At 47.2% G+C, this 24,722-nt stretch overlaps 1 protein-coding gene across 2 annotated transcripts in view; it reads right to left on the bottom strand.

Annotated features, from left to right (window-relative positions):
• Positions 1-24,722, bottom strand: part of EFCAB6 (EF-hand calcium binding domain 6) — a 225,564-nt gene that overhangs the window by 108,056 nt on the left and 92,786 nt on the right. For both annotated transcript variants that reach the window (XM_081061342.1, XM_081061341.1), the window contains exons 13-17: positions 21,503-21,670; positions 18,628-18,687; positions 18,371-18,531; positions 11,795-11,965; positions 10,018-10,186 (exon numbers count right to left, since the gene is read on the bottom strand). In XM_081061342.1, coding sequence (XP_080917468.1) covers positions 10,018-10,186; positions 11,795-11,965; positions 18,371-18,531; positions 18,628-18,687; positions 21,503-21,670 — 729 coding nt within the window. The remainder of the gene's footprint in view (positions 1-10,017; positions 10,187-11,794; positions 11,966-18,370; positions 18,532-18,627; positions 18,688-21,502; positions 21,671-24,722) is intronic.

Below are 24,722 nucleotides of genomic sequence, written 5' to 3'. Positions count from 1 at the left end.
AAAAAAAACGGGGGAAAAAAACATTCTCATTGAAAAAAGTGGAAAAGCCCAATCGATTACAAAATAAGAAAAAGGGATCAGATCAGAGAGCCCAGGAATCCATACTGTCGTTTAAAGGGATTGAAATTCCAAGGTGAGAAGAACCCATCAGAGGTGAACTGAGCCTATGAAACTGCATTTTCCCTGGGAACGGCTGAGGATTGTGGCAGTAGACTTGAGGCTGGAAATAGGGTTGGGCCAGGCAGAGGGCCTCTCCAGCAGAGTGTTGGATAGTTGTGTGGTCTCATTGGAGACACGAGGGGTAGGCTGGTTTCCCCTTCCAGACTTCTGCTGACTGCTGGAACTTCTTGGGGCTAAAACTGAAGTTGAAAACTTTTGAAAAGCAGAATGCAAGTCCGCACACTGTGTTACTTAGGAGACAGGAACTCCGCCCCCCAAGAAAGGCCAGGACAACACAAAGGCAAACACGGATGTCGTAGGGGCATGTCAGCTGACAACAAGGGTCTGCTCTGAGGAGTGGCCACGAGAGTCCAGCTTTGGCGTCTGGCAGAGGGTTGTTGCATACTTTTGATGGTTATGTGGGGCTTGGACCAACAACACTGAAGATGTGAGGGAACTCGAAAGTATAGCTGGTCATCCCCTGAAAACATCTGTAAAACTGGGATTTAGCTCCCCTTGGGTCACTGGCACATCCTGTCCCCACCAGGCATTCTCAGCAGCAGAGCACCTCATCCGTTTTCCCTCAGGGATTTCTTCCCCGAGCCATAAGTCCCCTGAACAAGGCTGGAGAACCAGTGCTCCGTGTGCGAAGCCGAGCGGGCCTCCAAGCTCCTCTCTGCCCCCAGCAGTCAAAATGCAAAGTGGTGCTGAAAGCCCAAAAAGGGTAAATGTCGGGAGATGACCCCTAGCGATTTCCCACTCGCTCTCTTGGTCTCTGACATTGGGTGCGTATATGGGTCTCTTACTAGGAAAGTTTGTCCCTCTTATTGTTCCCTTATTTTTGTGTTTTTCCCCTCACATAAAAATAAACAAGAGTTTTTTAAATACCTGTTTTATTTACCAGAGTTGTGTGCTCCCAATAAAAGATTTAAAACCAGATGAATGAAAATAGTTAATACTTGACTTTAAAGAAAACACGTAATATACCCAGTCACCACAGTCATTTGGTTTGCTTATCTGCACCTGAGGGCTAGGAGACGCTCAGCGGCTCAGCCGGCATTCTAGGGGCTCGGTTTCCATGGGGTCCCTGCCCCCTCTTTGGGGAAGACATATGCAATTAGGAAGTGATGGTGGAGGGTGGGGACAGGGCAGGCCCCCAGAACTGTGAGCCTGACCAGCACCCGAGAGGAGGTGCTCCGCTGGGAGGAAGAAGGAAACCTCACCCACTCCGAAGGAATCTGGGCCGCTGGGGTGGGCTGTCCCAGACTCGTGCCTCCGGGATACAGGGCCGTGGAGGGGGAGGGTGGGGGTGGGGGGGGGTAGGATCGGTAAGTTTGCTGAGGAGCTCTGCAGCCTGGCGTCTGTCTCCAGAGGACTTGGCTGGGCCTCTGGGGACAGGACTGAGAACAGCAGTGAGCCGTACAACGCTCAGCGTGTTTACTGAGGCTGAAGAATAAGAGTTCCCTTCAGGAACAGCCAATTACAGGGCACTGGGATTGTAACGCCCCTCAAATTCCAGAGGGAGGGAACAGCTCCGTTAGTCTAATCACTCCAGTAGACTAATCTTGGCTTATGTGTCCTTGGGTGCTTTGTCATTTTGTGTTCCCTATGGGTCCCCGGCACCAAGCAATGAAACTCTGCTTGATCCATGTCCCCCTGTGGCGGAGTCCTAACCAAGTGTGCAATAGCCTTCCTCAAAATGTTTACTGAGAAAAAGGCCGACAGAGACTGTTCAACTCGCCTGCCTCATATATATTGTCTCCTTCCCCCGCGGGAAGAGCACCTTGCTTTCTCTGGATGTAGTAATGTATGCAGCCAAGAATTATATATGTGTGCATAGATCGATATCCATGTAACACAGACCTGGGCAATAAAATGAAGCTGCTGGGAGAAGTTTCTAAGAAAGCCCTTTAAAAAAAGAAAGACTTGCCTAGCTCCAGCCTTTTGCCTTTCGCTTTCCCCCTTCCTTATGCCTGAAGTGTGTGTAGTGGCTGGTGCTCCAGCAGCCACCTTGCATGCATGAGAACAAGACGGAAAGAGTCGGAAACCAGAAGGAGCCTGGGTCTCAGAAGACACGGTGCAGCGGCTGCATTGGCCCTGTATAGACAACTCTGGACTCCTTGTCATGAGAGAGAAAAACACCTGCCTCTCTTATTTAAGACACTGTTTTGGGGTTGGCTGCTAATTCAGCATGTGAAGGAGGGAGAAGGGAAGAAAAACTATTTAGAGAAGGAATTTAAAGATTCTAGATCACCCTCAAGTTCAAACACAGTTTTCCTGCAACACTAACCAGTTCTTGACTCATTTTTTTAAAATAAAATATGACAACATGCAAAAGTCACAGGGTGTGTGGTACAATGGCCAGAGCACTGGGAGAGGGAGATTTCCTGGGAGAAAGAACATGCTTTACAGGATTGTTGTGAGAAATGATGCCATATACGACCAGGTGTAGCACAATTCCAGAAACAGTACCTTTCCCCGCCCCCAACAGAAATTACACATAAACCATACAAAGCACACCGAGTTCGTTAAAACCTGCAGAGCTCTGTCTCTGTCAGGACTGTCAAGTCAGTGTGGTGTCATTGGTTGTCTCCCATTAATCAGAAACTCTAACATCTCCCACATTAGAGAGAGAAAAAAGGGGGGAAGACAGATTGTTAACAAACAATTTGCAGAGCCGACGAAATCTTCCTCACCACGGTGGTAAAAACCTGTAATAGTCTCTCAGCGATGACAATGCAGGGCTCAATGGATTTGGAGACTCAGAGTTACCGCCTAACTCCAGACTCCCCCGGCTCTCCCTCAAAGAACCTGGGTGGCCAACCCCCTCTGCCCGCGCCACAGGCAAGGCGATAGATAGCTGGTGAGGATAAGTAATTAGTGCTTCTAATTTAGAACACAAGGTAGGCAGGCCAACCGCTCAGCGCTGCCTCCACTTCAATGATGAACAACTGTATGCACACCTAATTGGCAAGCAGGGACAGTGAGTCGGAACTTCCTTCCCCATCCCCGGGGAGAACACTCTGCAACACTTCATTACATAATTGGTGTGACACAGATTTGGGGGATGAGGAGATCAAGAATATTGCATACCCACAGCCAAAAGGATAGGAAGACAGTAGGGGCATTGTTACTAACACTGAGGTCCCTGTCGCAAAACTCGGAGGCAGATGCAATCTTGACGCTGCCACAGATTATACCCACCCATATTCCGCCAGCCAGCCCATATTCCACCACCCGGCCCATATTCCACCACCCGGCCCATATTCCACCAGCCGGCCCATATTCCACCAGCCGGCCCATATTCCACCAGCCGGCCCATATTCCGCCACCCGGCCCATATTCCGCCACCCGGCCCATATTCCGCCACCCGGCCCATATTCCGCCACCCGGCCCATATTCCGCCACCCGGCCCATATTCCGCCACCCGGCCCATATTCCGCCAGCCGGCCCATATTCCGCCAGCCGGCCCATATTCCGCCAGCCGGCCCATATTCCGCCAGCCGGCCCATATTCCGCCAGCCGGCCCATATTCCGCCAGCCGGCCCATATTCCGCCAGCCGGCCCATATTCCGCCAGCCGGCCCATATTCCGCCACCCGGCCCATATTCCGCCACCCGGCCCATATTCCGCCACCCGGCCCATATTCCGCCACCCGGCCCATATTCACCCACTCGGCTCATATTCACCCACTCGGCTCATATTCCTCCTACCCAGCCCATATTCCGCCACCCGGCCCATATTCCGCCACCCGGCCCATATTCCACCACCCGGCTCATATTCCTCCCACCCAGCCCATATTCCACCACCCAGCCCATATTCCACCACCCACCCATATTCCACCACCCAGCCCATATTCCGCCACCCAGCCCATATTCCACCAGCCAGCCCATATTCCACCACCCGGCCCATATTCCACCACCCAGCCCATATTCACCCACTCGGCTCATATTCACCCACTCGGCTCATATTCCTCCCACCCAGCCCATATTCACCCACTCGGCTCATATTCACCCACTCGGCTCATATTCCACCAGCCAGCCCATATTCCACCACCCAGCCCATATTCACCCACTCGGCTCATATTCACCCACTCGGCTCATATTCCACCAGCCAGCCCATATTCCACCAGCCAGCCCATATTCACCCACTCGGCTCATATTCACCCACTCGGCTCATATTCCACCAGCCAGCCCATATTCCACCACCCAGCCCATATTCACCCACTCGGCTCATATTCACCCACTCGGCTCATATTCACCCACTCGGCTCATATTCCTCCCACCCAGCCCATATTCCACCACCCAGCCCATATTCACCCACTCAGCTCATATTCACCCACTCGGCTCATATTCCTCCTACCCAGCCCATATTCACCCACTCGGCTCATATTCACCCACTCGGCTCATATTCCTCCTACCCAGCCCATATTCCACCACCCAGCCCATATTCACCCACTCGGCTCATATTCACCCACTCGGCTCATATTCCTCCTACCCAGCCCATATTCCACCACCCAGCCCATATTCACCCACTCGGCTCATATTCCTCCCACCCAGCCCATATTCACCCACTCGGCTCATATTCACCCACTCGGCTCATATTCCACCAGCCAGCCCATATTCCACCACCCAGCCCATATTCACCCACTCGGCTCATATTCACCCACTCGGCTCATATTCACCCACTCGGCTCATATTCCTCCCACCCAGCCCATATTCACCCACTCGGCTCATATTCACCCACTCGGCTCATATTCCTCCTACCCAGCCCATATTCCACCACCCAGCCCATATTCCTCCTACCCAGCCCATATTCCACCACCCAGCCCATATTCACCCACTCGGCTCATATTCACCCACTCGGCTCATATTCCACCAGCCAGCCCATATTCCACCACCCAGCCCATATTCACCCACTCGGCTCATATTCACCCACTCGGCTCATATTCACCCACTCGGCTCATATTCCTCCCACCCAGCCCATATTCACCCACTCGGCTCATATTCACCCACTCGGCTCATATTCCTCCCACCCAGCCCATATTCACCCACTCGGCTCATATTCACCCACTCGGCTCATATTCCTCCTACCCAGCCCATATTCACCCACTCGGCTCATATTCCTCCTACCCAGCCCATATTCACCCACTCGGCTCATATTCACCCACTCGGCTCATATTCACCCACTCGGCTCATATTCACCCACTCGGCTCATATTCCACCAGCCAGCCCATATTCCACCACCCAGCCCATATTCACCCACTCGGCTCATATTCACCCACTCGGCTCATATTCACCCACTCGGCTCATATTCCTCCCACCCAGCCCATATTCACCCACTCGGCTCATATTCACCCACTCGGCTCATATTCCTCCTACCCAGCCCATATTCCACCACCCAGCCCATATTCCTCCTACCCAGCCCATATTCCACCACCCAGCCCATATTCACCCACTCGGCTCATATTCACCCACTCGGCTCATATTCCACCAGCCAGCCCATATTCCACCACCCAGCCCATATTCACCCACTCGGCTCATATTCACCCACTCGGCTCATATTCACCCACTCGGCTCATATTCCTCCCACCCAGCCCATATTCACCCACTCGGCTCATATTCACCCACTCGGCTCATATTCCTCCCACCCAGCCCATATTCACCCACTCGGCTCATATTCACCCACTCGGCTCATATTCCTCCTACCCAGCCCATATTCACCCACTCGGCTCATATTCACCCACTCGGCTCATATTCCACCAGCCAGCCCATATTCCACCACCCAGCTCATATTCCTCCCACCCAGCCCATATTCACCCACTCGGCTCATATTCCTCCTACCCAGCCCATATTCTACCACCCAGCCCATATTCCACCACCCAGCTCATATTCCTCCCACCCAGCCCATATTCCACCACCCAGCCCATATTCCACCCACCAGGTGTCTGAGGCTGCTAACAGCCCAGCATGGATTCAAATCCAAGCACCTGAATGGCTTACCAGCTAAACACTGACTCACTATCTTACCTCCTGAGCTTTCGTCTCCTCATCTGTGATGGGCACACCATCATCTACACCTCTCGGGGTTTCTGTGAGGGTTAGAACTAGCAGATGTAAAGCACTTCCACAGTCCTGACCAAACAGTACCTGTGGTGCAACCGTCACCACTGTCAGGGATGGTTGACGGCGCCACTGCAGTTATTATTACTACAGTATTACCATACAGTTACTATTACTGCAGTATTGCCACACAGCTATTATTACCGCAGTATTGCCATACAGTTACTATTACTGCAGTATTGCCACACAGTTATTATTACTGCAGTATTGCCATACAGTTACTATTACTGCAGTATTGCCACACAGCTATTATTACCGCAGTATTGCCATACAGTTACTATTACTGCAGTATTGCCACACAGTTATTATTACTGCAGTATTGCCATACAGTTACTATTACTGCAGTATTGCCACACAGTTATTATTACTGCAGTATTGCCATACAGTTACTATTACTGCAGTATTGCCACACAGCTATTATTACTGCAGCATTGCCACACAGTTGTTATTACTGCAGTATTGGCACACAGAATTGTTATGACTTGTTGATACTTAAAGCTCTCTAGAGGATTCGATTTCAAAGGTTCCCTTGCCATGGAAGTTTAATATTCCCAAGCCTTTAACATTGGGCCGCCCCGCATTGTGTCAAACCTAAATTACTTCATTCTACAGAATGAGCCCATGTTTTTCTAGCTCTGACTTCACCGGTCATAGAATCACCCTGACCTATAAACAATCTCTTCAATTAATGGTGAAAATTTACATTTGCATAATGCTTTGAAGTTATCAGCTTAGGAAGTTCAATCCTAGGTGCCTGGCAGACTATTCAGAATCACCCCACGGCTGTCCCTCTTCAAGCTCAACAGTTGGTCACAGTGGGACGTTTCCCAAAGCCCACCAGGAGCGAAACCACTGGACAATGTGCTTAATTGGATTCGCAGCAAATTGGTCATTAGTTTCTGTGTTAAAACAACAGACTTTTCTCCCTGCATATGGGCCCTGTCCTTCATGGTTTCCATCCCCCCTACCCTCACCATGGGCACATCTCCAGGAAGCAAGGACATGGGGGGAGGGAGAGACACGTGGATTCCGCTGCGAAGGAAGCAGCAGAACAACACAATAATTAGGTTGGTGCAAAAGTAATTGCAGTTTATAATGTTAAAAACAACTGCAAAAACCGAAACTACTTTTGTACCAACCTAATAGGTGCCCTCGAGGTCACCTGGAATGCAGAGAGACTGGGGGGTGAGGGGGAAGCGGGGACAGGAGAGGGGACTGGGAGAGTTTGGGGCATTGCCACGGACAGATGTGGGAACCAGCTTTGCGTCTAGGAATGCCGAGGAGTTTCAAAGTGTCTGCCCCCATCCTCAGGTGCACCCACTCAGGGCCCCAAGGGGTGGGGTTCCAGTCACTCTTCAAGTTCATCCATTCATCCCGCAAATGCTGTTGGACCCTGCCATGTGCCAAGCACCTGGGACGCATCACTGTCCACAAGGGACAAAAGAGTCTGCCGTGGAGCATTGGTTTTCACGGGAGAAGACAGGCAAACAAGCAGAACACAGAAACGCACGAAAGGTTCCTCGGTGCGGCAGACTGGGGCGAGGCAGGAGGCACTGGCCTGGCACTGTCAGGGTCGCTCCGCCTCATGGCGGAAGTGCAGCTGGACAGAGGCTTGGAGGAGGTGAGGGGGATGCCGTACAAGGTCGCAGAGGAACAGCATTCTGGGCGGAGGGGACAGCGGGGCAAAGGCGGGAGCAGGAGGCAGGGGTGGCTGGAGGGCGCTGAGCTGGGGGAAGGTGGTCAGGCCGAAGGCAGAGCGGTGCTGAGTGGCTGGGTCTTGCAGGGCCCTCCAGGCCTCTCTAGGACTCCGGGTTTTATCTGAGTGACATGGGGGCCATCAGAGGATTCTGAGCAGGAGTGGTCCGTGCTGACTGAGGCTGTGAGGGTCACTCTGGCTTCTGAGTTGAGGATACGCCCTGGTGGGGCAGGGAGAGCAGAGAGGAAGCTGCTGGAATAATCCTGCAAGAGGTGACGGTAGGAGACAGTGGGGGAGGGAGCCAACAGGCTGTGCTGATGACTGGATGTGGGTTGAGAGAAAGAGGAGAGTCAAGAAAGACTCCAAGATTTTAGCCCTGAGCAACTGGAAGAAGAAGTCACCCCTGACTGAGCAGAGAGAGGCTTTGGTGAGAACCGGGGCACCTCAGAGATGCCCACACGAAGAAGTCGAGTAGGCAGGTGGGCACCTGACGTTGGAGGTTCAGGAGAGTCCTCTGGGATGTGAAGTAGAGGTGTGAGCGAGGGGACACTGCCTTGTCGGTGGCAGATGAGGCCGTAAGATGGAAGAACCTGCAGCTGAGCTCGTGGACCGGAAGTTGTTCTCAGGGCAGAAGAGGTAAGAAGCTGCCCTCGGAGGCAGTGGTCACGGGTGTCAGTCCCAGCTTTGCCACCACCTCCTGCCCAAGCTGGCCACTTTACCTCTCTGGAAAATCAGAGGCAGACGAGTTGAGTCTTGGTTTCCTATGAACCTATGAACAGACTCTGTAAATCAAGACCAATGAGCATCAAGATTGCTTGAAGCCACTAAGCTTGTGGCGACTGGTGCAGGTGAACTGGGTGGCAAGAGAATTTAGGACCTAGAATCTAGAATCTACAGCAAGGAGCCCCGGGAGAGTGAAAGGATTTGCCCCCATTTGCCACCATTCACCGCACTGAAATTGCTCTCGTCAGAATTATCAATGACTAATTACCAGCCACCTGGTCCCCCAAACCAAAAACGTTGGAACCACCCTTGACCCTTCCCTCTTCCTTATCCATTGCCCCTTACTCCTAAATGTTGCTTGAATCAATCCTCCTCATCGTGCCCCACACGCTCACACAACGGCAGGTCCCCCACGTCTTTTACTGTCTGGGGAGGGAGGAGGCCTGGACTGTCTCAACAGCCATCGAACCCCTCTCTGTGTCTCGAGCCCCACTTCCTCCTCCATCCATCCTCTGTGATGCTCAGGAAGGTTGGAAACAAGACATGTAAAGAGCCTATTACAGCACCTGGCATGGAGGCGGGCTCTAGATAAATGGGAGCTACTAAGATAATTATTCTCTTCTTGGAAATATATTTCAGTGCCTTCTAAATGTGTTCACACGGATACTGCTGCATGTTAGCTAAAATGCTTTCCGCAACAATAGCTGAAGATGATTAGCGAGAACGATCATAACAGGAATTTTAAGCAATCATTTAAATTAATTTCTGAGAAGTCTGTGCAGAACCCTTCAAACCGAGTCCTTTCTGGCAGAGCCTCGCCAATTCCCATCAGCACATGCAAATCAGAACTCTGAGCTTCCCATTTTTACTGCCAGATTGTTTTTCATTTTCTGGAGGAACAAACCACAGCCCTGTTATCACGGCATCGAGGGATTGCCTCGCGGGCAGGGAGGAGATCTCAGCAGCTCCATTCCCGCCCCTATTCTGCCCCACGAGGCACAATGCATGAAGCCAGGTACTCCGTGGATGGGCAAACAACATATCAGTGAACGCTCCGTTTAGAAAGTTGAGCTATCAAAACCCAGCCATATCCATATCAAAAGCATTCTCTGAAGAAAGTTGCCAAAGACATATTTGGCCCAAAGAATCCTTTCAAATTGTTAGAAGATACCTAGAAATAGATCTGCTCTGTCCTGGAATAAACCCTTACTGAAAACCTAACGCCTCTCCTTTAAAGCACGATAGTATAATATAATAAAACAACCGAACTTCCTCAGGAAAGAAAGAAACGCAGACATAAAGAACCCGTCCTCCTACCTTCCTGAAGTCATGCGCTTTAATTTTGCCATTAAGTTCCCTGCTGAAGTCAAGAAATCGCTTTTTGAGTGCGGGATCCTGATGCTGGATACAGTTTCTGAGTTTTTCCATAACTTCCTCCTTGGTCAAATTCTTGGTCACGGTGCTTTCATCCTCAGTGGACACGGTTCTAAAATCACAAGCAGGCGTTTAGAACCAGCACAGTGCTTCCTGTGGACCTCACCCATTTTTTATTCAACCCACGAGAACAAGGAGGTTCACCTCCTTATCACAAACCAGCAAACCGACGCCCAGACAGGTGGAGTGACCTGGGCATTTCTCACAGGCCAGGGCGTGCCGGTGCTGGAGCCAGAGCCGGAAGTGGAGGCCAGCAGCACCGTGTCAGGTAACGCTGTTTCTGTGGTGGCACATGTGGTGCACATGTGGTGGCAGGCTGGGGTGGGGGCTGCAGAACACTGTCGACCCTGTGCTAAGATGCTCAACTGTGTGCTGAGCTGGCTGAATGTGGCATGTGACTGGGCAGGCAGAGCTAAAAAAGGATAGTTTGGTGATCTGGGAAAATGAACAGTCAGAGCCCTTTATAAAGGTTTAAATTCAATTGGTATTTGGGGGAAACCAGATCATAACTGTCATCAAACAGCCGCAGGAAGGAAGGGAAGGCCACAGCTCTTCCAAGCTGGTTTACAAAATCAATTTGATTTATAAAATACAGATTCTATGTGATGTGCTGTGTGTGAGTGTGAGAGTGTATGTGTTATTGGAAAATAATTATTTCTTCAGCTCTGCAGAAGTCTTGGGCCCTGTTTGGTGTGGGGGTGGGGAGCAGCCATGAGAGAGCCATGGAGAATTAACTACCCTTTTTCCTGCTGTCAGCTTTTAAGGGCTCTCCAGGAATGACCACATTTTATAAAAATGCTCAATTGCCATTACTTCTTTCACTGGTTTTAGGAGGCCGACATATCTCATCACTGAATATTTAACCTTTCTCTTAAAATATCATCTTTCTACCCATTTATAAAGCAGCTACTAGTGAAATGCCCAGATATTCAAATTTTTTTAGCATAGCATTAAACTATTCCCATTGCTCTATACTTAAGAACTTTTTAAAAATGGATATGATAAAGTCTGCGGAATATGTCCATGTTTTACCTTTCTTTATGGATTTATTATAAGCTATGAAAAATCAAGTTAAGCTAATATCTTCTCATTAGATTAAACTTGTATTTTTCAAAGTGAAGAAGGGCTAGAATATTCACCAATCCAATTTTTAATAGATTTCCTAAGTATGTTTTATTGTTACAATTCAATTTGGCAATCGTTTTAATAATTCTATCATTCATGTTAAAGAATGTTAACAGGTTGAAGGGGTGTATGTTGCAATAAATATTAAACAGTGGTAAGGTAGCTAAGTTTCTGGGGGGAAAATGGGTGTGAATGCAGATATGTAACAGCTGAGTGGCAGACAGGTTCTCTGGAGTGGACAGTCTTGGCTCCTGGACGCAGGATGGCCATTCCATTTGTAGATTACTTGAGGCAAGTCCCCAAACTTCTCAGACCTCAGCGTTTTCATTTCTAGAATTAACAGGTCAGTTCAGGAATTTATATGCTCTCTGCTTGGTTTAAAATTCCCTGACTCTAATCACTATACTGATAGTTTGCCATCGTTCTTATTTAAATAATAAAATATTAATACACCCATTTAGGCAACAAATATTTACTGCCTTTGCACAACAGGCGCTATGGTTTTCCTATGTGCTTCCATTTGGTTTTATTTTACCTCTCGGCAAGAGCCGGTTGCTGCTCCTCTTTCCAGAAATGTTCACTTAACGTCTCATCCTTCGGAGCGATAACTGGGAAGACGGTGGGCGGCCCATGGACTCCTAAGCCTGCCAAAAGGTTCTTGTAGAGGATTCTTCCTGAAGCAACATCCTGAAACTTACTGCAGAGTCTGAATTTTAAAAATAATCAGAACACACCCATTAGAATGGCTGAAATTTAAAAAGATGGACCCTACCGTGTGCCAGCGAGGATGTGGGTAACTACCATTCTCACCCACTGCTGGTGGGGTGTAAAATGAGGCAGCCATTTTGGAAGACGGTCTGGCAATTGAATATACACTTACCATAGGAATCGCCTGTCCCACCCCTAGGCATTTACCCAGGAGGAATAAAATGTATGGCAACACAAAACTTGTACAATATGGACAGCAATATTTGCAATAGCCCCAAACTGGAAACAAGCTAAATGTCCATTAACCAATGAATGGACCCACAAGCTGTGGGAAGACCATTCAATGGACTACTACTCAGTGGTGAAAACGAACCAATTGCGAATACATATGACAACATGAATGAATCTCCAAATCATTGTGCTTGGTGACTAAAACCTGACCAAAAAAAAACAAAAACCCAACAACATTGTGTGTGCTTTCATTTATGTGAAATCCTAGAAAATGCTAAGTAATCTGTCATGATAGCTGATGTCTAGGGGGTGGGGTGACTTGCAAAAGGGCACAAGGAAGCTTTGGGGTGCTGAAAATGCTGCTATTGTGACTGACAGCTTGTGATGGTCTCATGGATATACACATATGATGGATTTCCTCAAATAGTATCACCGAACTACGTGCAGTTTATTATTTGTAAAGAATACTGCAATCAAGCTTTAACACATGCGAAAAAACAAAACATTTTAATCAGAAACTGTGGTATGGAGTCTTGGAAGTACTTCTGACTATACTGGAATTTTGGCATACGCCAATATTTTAGAAAATGTAGGAAACCACTTATGTGGCAGGTTCTATTTCTTCTTCACCGTTTTGTGTGTTAATATTTTCCTAATCATAAAAGTTGTACATGTTCCCTGTTGCAAACTTGGTAAAGCCAGAGGCCCACAAGAACCCTTTGCTAGCGTGCCCAGGCAGAGAGCATAGGAGTGACAGGCGCAGCTGTGGAACCAGCATCCCGGGGCTGAACAGCAGCTGTGTCTTGATGGCTCTGTGACTAAGGGCAGGTGTTCACGGGCCGTGGTCTGTGGCCCCGTCCAGGGTACCAGCCAGTCCACAGCTGTTTCCGTAAGAAGACCACGACATCATTTGTCTCTTCTGACTGGAGTCAGACTCGTCATGTGTCTTCGGTGCACGTTTCAGAGGCTATTGCCGCGTGAGCGCGGTTGGCTCTAACCGCTGATGGAACGTGTACTCATCCAGGCTGTGCTCTCTGATATTTCCTCAGGCTGTAGAAACGCTTAGGGCATAAATGAGGGGCTAGAGTGGCTTTCCAGAGATGAACTCAGCTTCTTGACACGACTTTACTAGCGCGTGACTCGTGCCCGTTGGTTATACCTGTTATAATTTCTGTCACCTCATTATCGCCCAACAACGCATTATTTTGAAATCCCAACGTTTTCCCCGAGGCAACAGCAAAACACCACAATTTCTAAGGCAGTAAATAATGACAGATATACTCCATACAGCAAATACTCTTGAGGTCCTCCATAATTTTTAAGAATAGAAAGGCGTTGAGAACCGCTGACCTGGGGCCCGTTACTTACCTTTCTGTGCCCCAGTACAAAAGGCACATAATAAAAGTAGCTACGCCTCAGAGCATTATTGGAAACCTCACGTCAGAGGATCCACGGAAAGCCCTTGGCCCTGGGGCTGGCCCGCCGTGTGTCTGCGTGCGCAATAAACTGCAGCTGTAATAACAGTGCCACGAGAGCATGATGAAGATTTACACACGTGCTCAGGGGTCACAGTACCAGCTCTGAAGCCACGCATCTCCCAGTAAGTACGCACGTTATTACAACTGCTTTGATGACTACGTATGCTTCTGTGTACTAAGCGCCACGCTAAGAATTATAGCTCCAACCACATGGAGCCAAGTGGCCAGGAAACTGGTCTTTCAGAACCAGGGAAAAGATCGTCTAAGAGCCCAGATGCAGGACAGCTGGGGGTTTTCAAGGCACAGGAAGCAGCTCAGTCTAGGAGCTGAGAACAGCAGGAGCAGACACAGCAAACATGTAGCACATAGTGAGGCCTGGGTGCTTAGTGAAAGGCTTTATGTCCATCTGCTCATTTGATCCTTACCACAACTCTCGTAAGTAATATTTGAATGAGGAAACAGAGGCTCAGAGAGGTGCAAAAAGGTGTTGCCCAGGTTCTCAGCTGGTTCAGGGCCGAGCTGGGAGCGAACAAACATAGGCAGTCTAGCTGAGGAGCCCCAGCTCTGGAGAGGTGCGAGGGTCACCAGGGGCCAGGGAAGCCACGCTCTGCTGAAAGCGGCTAATTGTTTTCCTAACGGCAACAGGACACCCAGGGTTTTAAGCCGGGTTTTAATGTGATCAGGTTTGTAGTTTAGACAGATAAAGTTGGCTACTTCATGGATTAGAGAGGTTTCCATCTCAAATACCCACCTGCCTGCATGACCAATACACTAGATTTCATTCATTCATTCATTCATTCATTCATTCATTCATTCATTCATTCATTCATGTATTCATGCACTCATTCCCTCGCTCGCCCTGACAATGAGTTGGGAACTATTCTACCCCTAGGTACTGCAGCTTCAGGGATGAAGAAACAAAGTCCCCACCTTTTACATCCTTGGTGGGTGGCACAAATCATAAACATAAATAATTAGGAAGAGCCATGAAAAATGGAGCTGGGTGACTGGCAGAGAGCAACTGCGGGGCAAGGGTAGGCGAGGTGGAGAGAGTGCAGGCATTCTGGGTGGTGTGTGTCGCCCATTTCCTCTCCGAGTTAATGCGTCCAAAATAGAACTTCCCGGTTTTCACTCCTGACACTGTTCCTCCCCGAGTCCCCCTAGTGCTGACAATCCTGAGCACAGTCCCCACGTGCTGGAGCCAGAAACCTAGACTCCCCCTCGGTCCCTTCTCACCCCACTCCAGTCACGCCCTGGCGAGTCCGGCCAGCTACACTCCAAGGGTATCCTGGGTCTCCAAGTGCGTTGGTGACATGCACCCCAGAAGAACTACAGAGACAAAGCGTAGCTCCATTTGAGGGAGAGGGGTTCTTGTTACACAAACTGAAATCCAAAGAGGCTTTATCGTTCACGCTCCCACCGGCACACGAGACAGGGCCTAGCGCTCCACTTCCTGGCTGGCACGAAGTAGTATCTTTCAACGTATGTCCGCAAATTTGCATTCCTTTTATTTCAAGTGATATCTAACATATTTCTTTTTTTTTTCTACTTAGTAAACTACATTTTAACCAAGAGACGGCAGGTTGCATGCTCAGAGCCTTTGGCAGACTGAAACGTCTCACTAGGATTCACTCCTATTGTTTTCATGACATCCGGTCTTAGGACGACTTCCTTATGCCAATGATGCTGTTTTAAACGTGTATTGGTGAGAAAAAGGCTTTTTCTTTTTACAAATAAATATACGTAAGAAAAGAGGAGTTGATATCACAAGGCTAAAACGTACTAGGGGAGAACATGAATGACTGCAGCGTGGGCACCACCTTCCTTTTTATGGACAAGGAAGCAGAGATCCCGCGAGGCTGGCCTCTCCAGCCCCTCAGAAGCTGCTCCAAACCTTCAGCAATTTGCAGCTCCTGTCCCCCCCCCACCCCCCAGCCTCCCCTCTCAGCGGATTGAGAAAACAGGAACAGAACTTAGAGGGCGACACCCTTTGTCAGCCCTTCCCTGCCCCTCTTCCCAACCTGGCTCCCCACCTGCTTTCTCTCTCCAGATTCGTGGCTTCAGTCTCTGCCTTTCCATTAACTTCTAACCTCCCACCTACAAGCACGTGTGAACATGTCTACCACACACGCAAACCTTGTCCGCACTGTGTCCCCACGCCCCTTGCAAACATCGCTGGCACCTGCTGCGTCCACCTTGCCCCTCCCAGCCCCACCTGGTCCTGCTCACCCCACTTGCGTCCTCTGTGACCTCTGACCTTGCTGACCTCCTCCTGTTCCCGGAGGCCTTCCCCTCCCTTAGGCTCCAGCACTGCTGTTCTGTCGTGTGGCCCTGAGCTTCTCAGCCTCCTCTGCCGGCTGCGCCAGCCAAGTCACTGGTTAGCTCGTGCTGTTCTGCCAGGTCCTACCCACAGACGGCCCTCTCATCTCAGACGGTCTACCCTCCGCCCCCAGATAAATGGAACAAATGAACAAACTGGCTATAAGGAGGACCCCGGAGTCGCAGCTCAGCTCAGACCCCTCTCTGGGCCCGATGTCCTCCTAGAGTCTCCTTCCGGTGTCCTCCCCCCCATTTGCTTGTTCCTTCCATTTCCTAACTGGCCAAAGGTGCTGCATCTCGCCCCACTGCTCCAGCAGCCCTGGCTGAGCCTCCTTTCCTTCTTCTCCCATCGCTCTCCAAGTCCAGAGTCAACAGACCTTGTCCTTCCACTGTCATAAGCACCCACCCCTCTGCCACTACGTCGTCGTTTCAAGCACCTGTGCTTCTCCTCTCACCCTATTACCGTTCGTTCTCCTCACTGGAGCCAGAGTGATCTTTATAAAGTGCAAATTGGAACTTGTCCCCATCACCATGTGAGGCCACCTCACAGGCTCCGATTGCTTCTCAAACGCAGCTGCACCTCAGAGCCAGTGGGGACTTTAACACAATGGTGCCCGGCCCGGCCAGTGCGCAGGGCGCGGCATTGGGATCTTCAGATGCTGGCCCAGACCTGTCTGCCCGATGAATCCAGCCCCCCAGCATGGTACAGACAGTTATTCTTGCCTGCTCCAGCCTGTCCCTTGGCTCGTCCCCCTACAGATCCTCCCCTAGAAAACTCTCTGCCCAAGGCTCCCCAAACATGCCACGTGCCCCTATCCCTCTGGGCTCTTCCCTGCTATGCCCTGTCCAGAAACCCCCTTCCCTTATTCTCCAGATTGAAGCATCACAAGGCTCTGGAGTTCTGTGCCCGGCCCCGCCCACCCCGCTGCAAGTAAGTGCTCCTGCTCCCCTCTTCCCAGCACTGTGCTCGCTGCACGGCTTCTAGGCCAGGCCGGCTGTCTTGCCTCTCTCCCCCCACAATACATGGCCCTGGAGATTAAGGGACGTGTGTAGAGCTAACAGAGCTCAGTCGTACGCCTCCCTAATACTGAGGGGAAGACCAAGGGAAGGAGAAGTGAGCTGCCCATCAGTCCTGGGGCCCCGCTCTTTGACCACACACTGTGGAGGCCATGTGGCCGGGAGCCCCTGCACATGCCGATGTCAACTGGACTCTCGCCTCTTCCCACCCCACTGCCCATGGCCCCAGCCCAGGCCTTGACCCCTCCCGGGCTCCCTCCAGAGACTTGCTGTCACCTCTTTTTCCCCTTCCCCGTGTTTATGCCACACTCTAGCAAACTGATCTTTCTGCAAGCGTTGGAAAAAATTGGGTAAACACAAACGCCCCAGCCCAGCCTCTCCTGCTTAGGAGAGCCTCTGCCTCACCTCCTCTTATAAACCCCCTTTCCCCTACAAAAGCCAACCATAGGAAAAAATGGTTATGAAACATGAGTGTTCCCAGGAAGGAGACACAAATGGCCAACAATGCCCAGTAGATCGGTTGTGTTTCAGGCCACCTTAAATCAGTGTAATGTAAACAAAAGCAACACGATTTTTAACATTCCAACCAGGATTGAGAGAAAATTGGAGTAAATTTCTCCTCTGTGATTCAGTTGGATTTCCACCTAATCTCCCAGGTCACTTGCCCACATGCTGGGAAACATAAATAACCTCCAAGGTCAGGCAGCCTGCGGGGACAGCAGGGCGGTTAGGGTGCCTTGGGCAGCACCATCCCCTAAAGGAGGGGTTTCAAGCTGTAGAGTGTCAAGGTCATCTGTAGAGAAGGAAGCCACCAGGCTCTGTGCCCCAGGGCGCATGCCCCTCGACGTGGAGGGTGAGAGACACATGGCAGGACTGGCACAGGGGCCTTCACACACCGTCCTCTCCTTTCTCTCAACATCCCTGTTCCCTGCCAGCTTTGGCTCATCCACGACAAGTGTTGAACCAAAATATAACTCACGCCACCATTTAGAAGGTGGCTGGTCACAGCCAGACACTCTGGGAGGTAAAATAGTATATTGATTAAGAGCACAGGTGTCATGGAGACACAGGACGGAACCCAGGCTGTCCCACTTACTACCTATGTGACTCAGGTCTCCAGGCCTGTTTCCTCATCCATGAAAAGGAATAATAGCTCCCTTACATGGCTGTGGTGGGGGCGAGATCACGCAGTCTACGGCAAACTCTTGATAAGCATACAATGTTAGGAGGGACTCAGTAAGCAGTAGCTGTTATCAATATCACCTATGAATACAGCAAACGTGCAGAAAAAGGCTTGCAATTATAAAAATAGACTTGAAAAACACAACATGAATTAATTTGTCACCAAAAAAACTCACTTTGATAAATGCTCTGTCGTTAAAAGAGGGCAGAATATGCGCATGATTTTCTTGAAATTATTTTGACCAATGAGCCCTGTGTCTTTGAGGTCATAGGACTGGAGCATATTATAGAAAACGACAGGATTCCTAGTAATGGCGTCACGAACAATTTCTTCCACCTAACAACAACAAAAAAACCCAACGTATTTACCAAGCGGCACATTTGTAACCTGGGGTGGCAGCCCCCTGGGACCACAGAGGGAAGTGTTACTTACTGAATCCCAAGTCGGAAGGGGAAGCGCCTTCGTGTCTGTACAGGAGGCCAGCTTTCCTCTCTAATTGGGAAAGAGAAAGTACGTGAACACAAATTACTCATAGGAGCTCTGAAGGCGACAAACATGGACTGTCAGCTTTGCTCCTCATTCACCAGTGGCTCTGAGACCTTGAGTGAGTGAGTTTGCCCTCTCATCCCCACCTGGAAATGAAGATAATAACATTGAACTTGCACTTATTTAAAAAAAAAAAAGAAAGTACATTAAACATAAACAAAATCCATCACCTAGAAATTATAACGAGATGGCTTTTTTTTTTTTTTTTTTTTTTTTTTTGCCTAGCACAATGGCAAAAGTGAAAAAGGAAGCAAATTGCCAGTGTCGATAAGGAATAATCTGAGACAATTTTCTAATCTACAGACTCTGGAGCAACAGGACTTGCTCTGGGGTGGGGGTGGGGGGGCAGAGATGGAAGGAGCACTCACTTTTCACGGTGTCCCTGTCGCATCGTTTGCATTTTGTATTTTATCCATATGTGCTTCTTTAACACAATTAAAATAAATTTTAAAATAAAATATATATCCTTTGACCCAATAATTCCATTTTTAGAAGTGTATGCTAAAGAAATAATCATAGTGATACGAAAAAAGCAGGTACTATGATATTCATTGCAGCAAAATGTATAAAAGGAAAAAAAATAAACACCTGGATCATAACACCAGGAAATAGTAACTCTGTATCTTTAAAAAATTATACAGATTTTTTGTTCACATTAAGTGTTAACAACACATTAATAAATGACAACAGAGACTAAAATGGCATTAATTACATGATCTCAGTTTAAAATAGATATTATATATGAAAGTATGTATCCAACTCATCAGATAACACACAGGAAATATGTACAGTTTGGTATATTAATTATATCTCAATAAAGCTGCAGACAAAGAAGTATGTGTGTGCAGGTACATAGGTTTGGAAGAATATACAACAAAGCATAAGAGCGAGTAACAACAATTCCTCGATGTCAGAATGAGTCATGTTTTTTTTGTTTTCTTCTATTGCCATATCTGCGTTTTCTAATTTTTCTCATTCACTCATTCCTATTGGGGCATTCACTCACCGAATCATTTTGTGACTGAGCCTGGCACTGGGCTCTCCCCTGCGGGACAATGGGCGGAGAAAACAGAAAGGCCTCTGTCTTCATGGAGGCACGACCACACAACAAAAACACGATACCGTTAACTGCGACAGGTGTGTGAGGGTGTGATTGCAAGATCGGCTTCTTTCAGAGGTGTCAGTGGGGGTCCCTGGGAAGACGCTAATGCACTGAGACCTGGAGAATGGTCCCAGGAGGCACGAGGGGAAGGGAGGAAATGCTGCAGCGCGTGCCAAGGAGGGATGAGGGAGCCTCAAGGGCTGACAGGAGCTGGTTTTACTGAGCAAAGGTCACTCCACCTGCCACGTGGAGAGAGAGCAGATTGCTTACTTGTCTACAGTTTTGGCTTCAAAGAAAAAACATGATGTCCGAGTGGGCTGTGGTCCCGGAGGTAAGGTGTCTGCGACTCTGGGAGCTGGAAGAAGAGGCGTGTTGCTGAAGGCGGAGCAGACATGCTTTATTCACAGGCTTCCTGGGCACAGCCAGGGTTTCGGCCTCATTGCTGGGCACAGCGAGATGTTCTTGGGTTACGACCCGCAGCCAGCAGCAGCATCATGTCTCAGCAGCCCACTGCGGCAGCCCTTGGGCACGGACCCCACAGTCCCACTTCTCAGCAGCCCTCACACACTTTGGGCCCGGCCCACATAGCCCACATATCGAGCCTCATGAAATGGCCGGACCCCTTTATACCACACAGAGACAAAAGTGGAGCACAGCCAAGGTGCTTACATAAGTAGATACAACATCTTCAGGATGGATGACGCTTGTGCAACATTTTATCTCATGTGCTGGCGGCTCGTCAGGTCATACTCAGCAGATGGCTGGGGAGGGAGCCTGACCAACTCTGTTTTCCCTACAGATGGCCATGTGGAGGGTTTCTGTGATGGTTAGAGGTAATGATTCTCCAGAGCTAACACAGGGTCTGCCCCACAGTGGAGTTCAGAAAAAGTAATTATTCATTTCTCTGTGTGAAAGGGCTCTGGGACTTTTGAATTGAAGTTCAAGAAGGACCAAGTGGTGTGGGTTTAAGATGTGGTTATTACCCTGCACAAATGGGCACTCAGGAAATCATACCATTAAAATAGAAAGCTAATTTGTAGTTGCTAAAAGAAGTCTTAAACAAACGTTTCAATAAGACTCTGTTAATGCCTAGTGCCTGCATTATCTGAAGCCAACCTGATTTTTTAAAAGTTCATAAAATTTTTAAACATTAATAGCTATTAAAATTACGGAAACCTTTCTAATAATAAAACTGTCAAATTTTCAGTCAAAGGAACAAACACCAAAGGCAAGTGTTAGTCACTAGAGGCAACGAGCAGTTATTTTTTAAAAAAGTTGAACTCACATAAATATTCTAAAATATTGGTGAGACCAGAGGAGCAATTCACAAACACGTCTCCCTGAGACATGGAGGTAAGAGGGGTGCAACTGAAGTACCCGGAAAAGAAGGTACATCCTACACAAAAAGTTGCTATCTCAGGGATAGGTTCGCAGGAATGTCAAATATCATCCTTCCGTGTGATTTAGACACTAAAAGTTAAGACCAAACAACTCTTCAACACATCACTCTTACTTAAAAATGAAAATTAACGCAGCTGAAAAGCGTAAAGTCACTTATTTATTTAAACCATATCTCACCATCATCTCTTATTTTACTAAGAATACTTCAGTTTCCTGCCATAAATAGAAAATCAAACGTGAACTTGTCATAGCACTTACTTTAGGGTCCTCTTTGAGCAGTTCAATAAACGTTTTGACATTGACCAGGCCAGTGCCCCCGGGGTCAAGTGTCTGCATTAGTTCTTTAAATTCCGAATCATTTATTTTCACGACCATGCAATTTATAATATGTCGCAATTCTTCTCCTGTTATCTGTCTATCCAGTTTCTGAGCATGAGAGTATATAGAGGGAATTTTTAAAAAGAAGAAAGGAAAAAAGAAGCATTACATATATTTAGCATCATTTAATAAAGAGTGCGCTTTAGCTAAATAGAATTCTGATAGGAAACAAGAGTACCTTAATTGATAAGCATTAGGTAACACATGTGCCAACAGCAGTGGGGGTGGGGAGTGCTAGAACTTTGCTAGTACAGTTCCTACAATGCTCCCCACAGCAACACGGGCAGGAGATGGTCCCAAGGGAGGAAAGACGCTGAGTTTTCAAGCATGGGCTGACCCCTTCTCAGGGACAGGCTGTCACAGCTGGCTTGAATAGTTCCTGCTGCTCCAACCCCACCTGAGAGCTATGTGGCTCAGTCACATGGGACACAAAACTTCCTGGCAATTCAATTATAACTTGCAAATTTACTAAGAATACTAATTATGCTTGTTTTCACTACCATCAACCTCATCAATTACATAAATGGACAACTACTTAGAGAGAAAAATTTCAGCCATGCTGCATAAAGAAAACATATTATGAGCAAAATACTGAGAGGCAAACTTTATCCCCCAGAATAAAAAATTACCAATAAGTAAATTAAATATCAAAATTACTGTTGATAGATACTGTTTACTAGAAAAACAGAGATACTGTGAGATACTGTTTACTAGAAAAACAGGGGAAATAAAGAACCCCTACCTCATCGAGAGATATTATGAATATTAATGTGACAAAGGGGTTTATTAAGTGATAAAGTAGTGCATAAATGTCAACTATTACTTTGGGGTCCAAAATCTGGAAAGGATATAAGGTTCTCTTGGGGAAAAGTAAGTAATTTAGAGGACATGTGCATGCTTACTTTTTGGTTTGGGAGTGATAATCAATTCGTGTCTAAATAGGAGTCGTTGACAACTAATTTTTTGTGATTTTTCAATAAATTTATAGCATTGTGCAACCATCACCACTATCTAATTCCAGAACATTTTCACCAAAAGAAACCTTGTGCCCATTCACAGTCACGTCCCATTTCCATGCCCAGCCTAAGGCACCTAATCTATTTCCTATCTCTGTATTTGCTTTTTTCCTGGATATTTCATATAAATAAAATATCATACATGCATCTGTATATATCTTCCACCTGGCTTCTATCACTTAATATAATGCTTTTGAGGTTCATCTATGGTGTAGCACAGAGCAGTATTTTGTTCCTTTTTATTTCTGTTACTAAGTCCACTGTATGGATATGCACACCTTTTTAAAATATTTTTTTTAGGTTGCAATTAGAGTTGACATATTAGTATTATATTAGTTTCAGGTATACAACATAGTGATTAGAAATTTATGAGCATATAACTTACTCATAAATGATCACCTCAATAAATCTTACCCACTGGACACCATACATCGTTATTACAATATTATTGACTATATTCCTTATACGGTATTTTACATGACTATTTTGTAACTACCAACTTTTACTTCTTAAATGCTTCCCCTTTTTCACCCACCCTCCAACTCCCCCTCCCATCTGGAATCATCAAAATGTTCTCTGTATTGTATGAGTCTGTTTCTGTTTTGTTTTTTGGGTTCCACGTATAAATGAAATCATCTGGTATCTGTCTTTCTCTGTCTGACTCACGTCACTCAGCACAATACCCTCCATGTCCATGTTGTTGCACATGCCAAGATTTCTTTTTTTTTTATGGGCTGTGCCCCACTTTCTCTTGACACAAGTTGAACATTTGGATTGTTTCCAATTTGGAAATTATGAGTAATTGTTGTGAACCTTTGCACACACACAGTCTTTGTGTGGATGTTATGTTTTTATTTCTCTTGGGCAGATACCTAGTAAGCACTGGGTCATATGGTAAATTTCTGTTTAAACTACCGTGTTGTTTTCCGCCTGGCAGCACCATTTTACATCTCCACCAGCGCTGCGGCAGAGATCCATCGCCACATCCTCACCAACACTTATTGTCGTCCAGGTGGGTTGATTATAGCCATGTATAATCAAGTGTGAACTGGTGTCTCATTGTGGTTTTGATTTGCATTTCCCTAATGTCTAGTGATGCTGAGCAGCTTTTCATGTGCTCATTGGCCATTTGTGTATCTTCTTTGGTAAATTATCTATTAAAATCTTTTGCCTACTTTTTAAATTGGATTGTCTTCTTATTGAGTTCTAAGAGTTCTTATCTAGTCTATATCCAGATCCTTTACGAGATACATAATTTACATATATTGTCTCCTAGTCTGTGGCCTGTTTTTTACTTTCTTAATGGCTTCTTCTGAAGCACAGAAGTTTTTAATTTTGATGTCAAATTTATTGATTTTTTTCTTTTATGGATCATGCTTTTAGTGTCATATCTAAGAAATCTTTGCTTATCAAAAGGTCACAAAGATTTACGCATATGTCTTCTAAGAGTTTTATCATTTTAGCTCTTATATTTAGTTCTAGGGTCCATTATTAGTTAATTTTTGTGTATAATGTATGGTAATTCTTCTTTTTGTATGTGGATATCTAATTGTCTCAGCACCATTTGTTGAAAAGATGATCCTTTCCCCCACTGAATTTGTCAAAAATTAGTCGATCATAGTGTTAAGGATTTATTTCTGTACTCAGTTCTGTCCCATTTATCGATAGGCCAGTACCACTCTGTCTTGATTACTGTAGCTTTATCCTAAGATTCCAAATCTGGAAATTATGCACTCTAATTTCATTCTTCTTTTCCAAGATTGTTTTGGCTATTCTGTGACCTTTGCATTTCCATATAAATTTTCAGATTAGTTTTTCGATTGTTGCAAAAAATGCCAGCTAGGATTTTGATGCAGTCTGCATTGACTTTACAGATCAATTTGGAGAGAACGGCAATCTTAATAATATAGTTTTCCAATCCACGTATACGGACTGTCTCTTCATTTATTTACAACTTTTTTGGTAATTTTCAGTGTACAAGTCTGGCACTTCTTTTGTTGAGTTTATGCCTAGGTATTTTTTTTTAATGCTATGGGGAATGGAATTGCTTTCTGAAGTTCATTTGCAGATTGTTCATTCCTAGT

The sequence above is a fragment of the Rhinolophus hipposideros genome (genome assembly GCF_964194185.1).
Source record: "Rhinolophus hipposideros genome assembly, chromosome: 9".
NCBI classification, from domain to species: domain Eukaryota; kingdom Metazoa; phylum Chordata; class Mammalia; order Chiroptera; family Rhinolophidae; genus Rhinolophus; species Rhinolophus hipposideros.
Note: the sequence above shows the minus strand (reverse complement) of the source record. Positions and strands in the feature narration are given on the sequence as shown.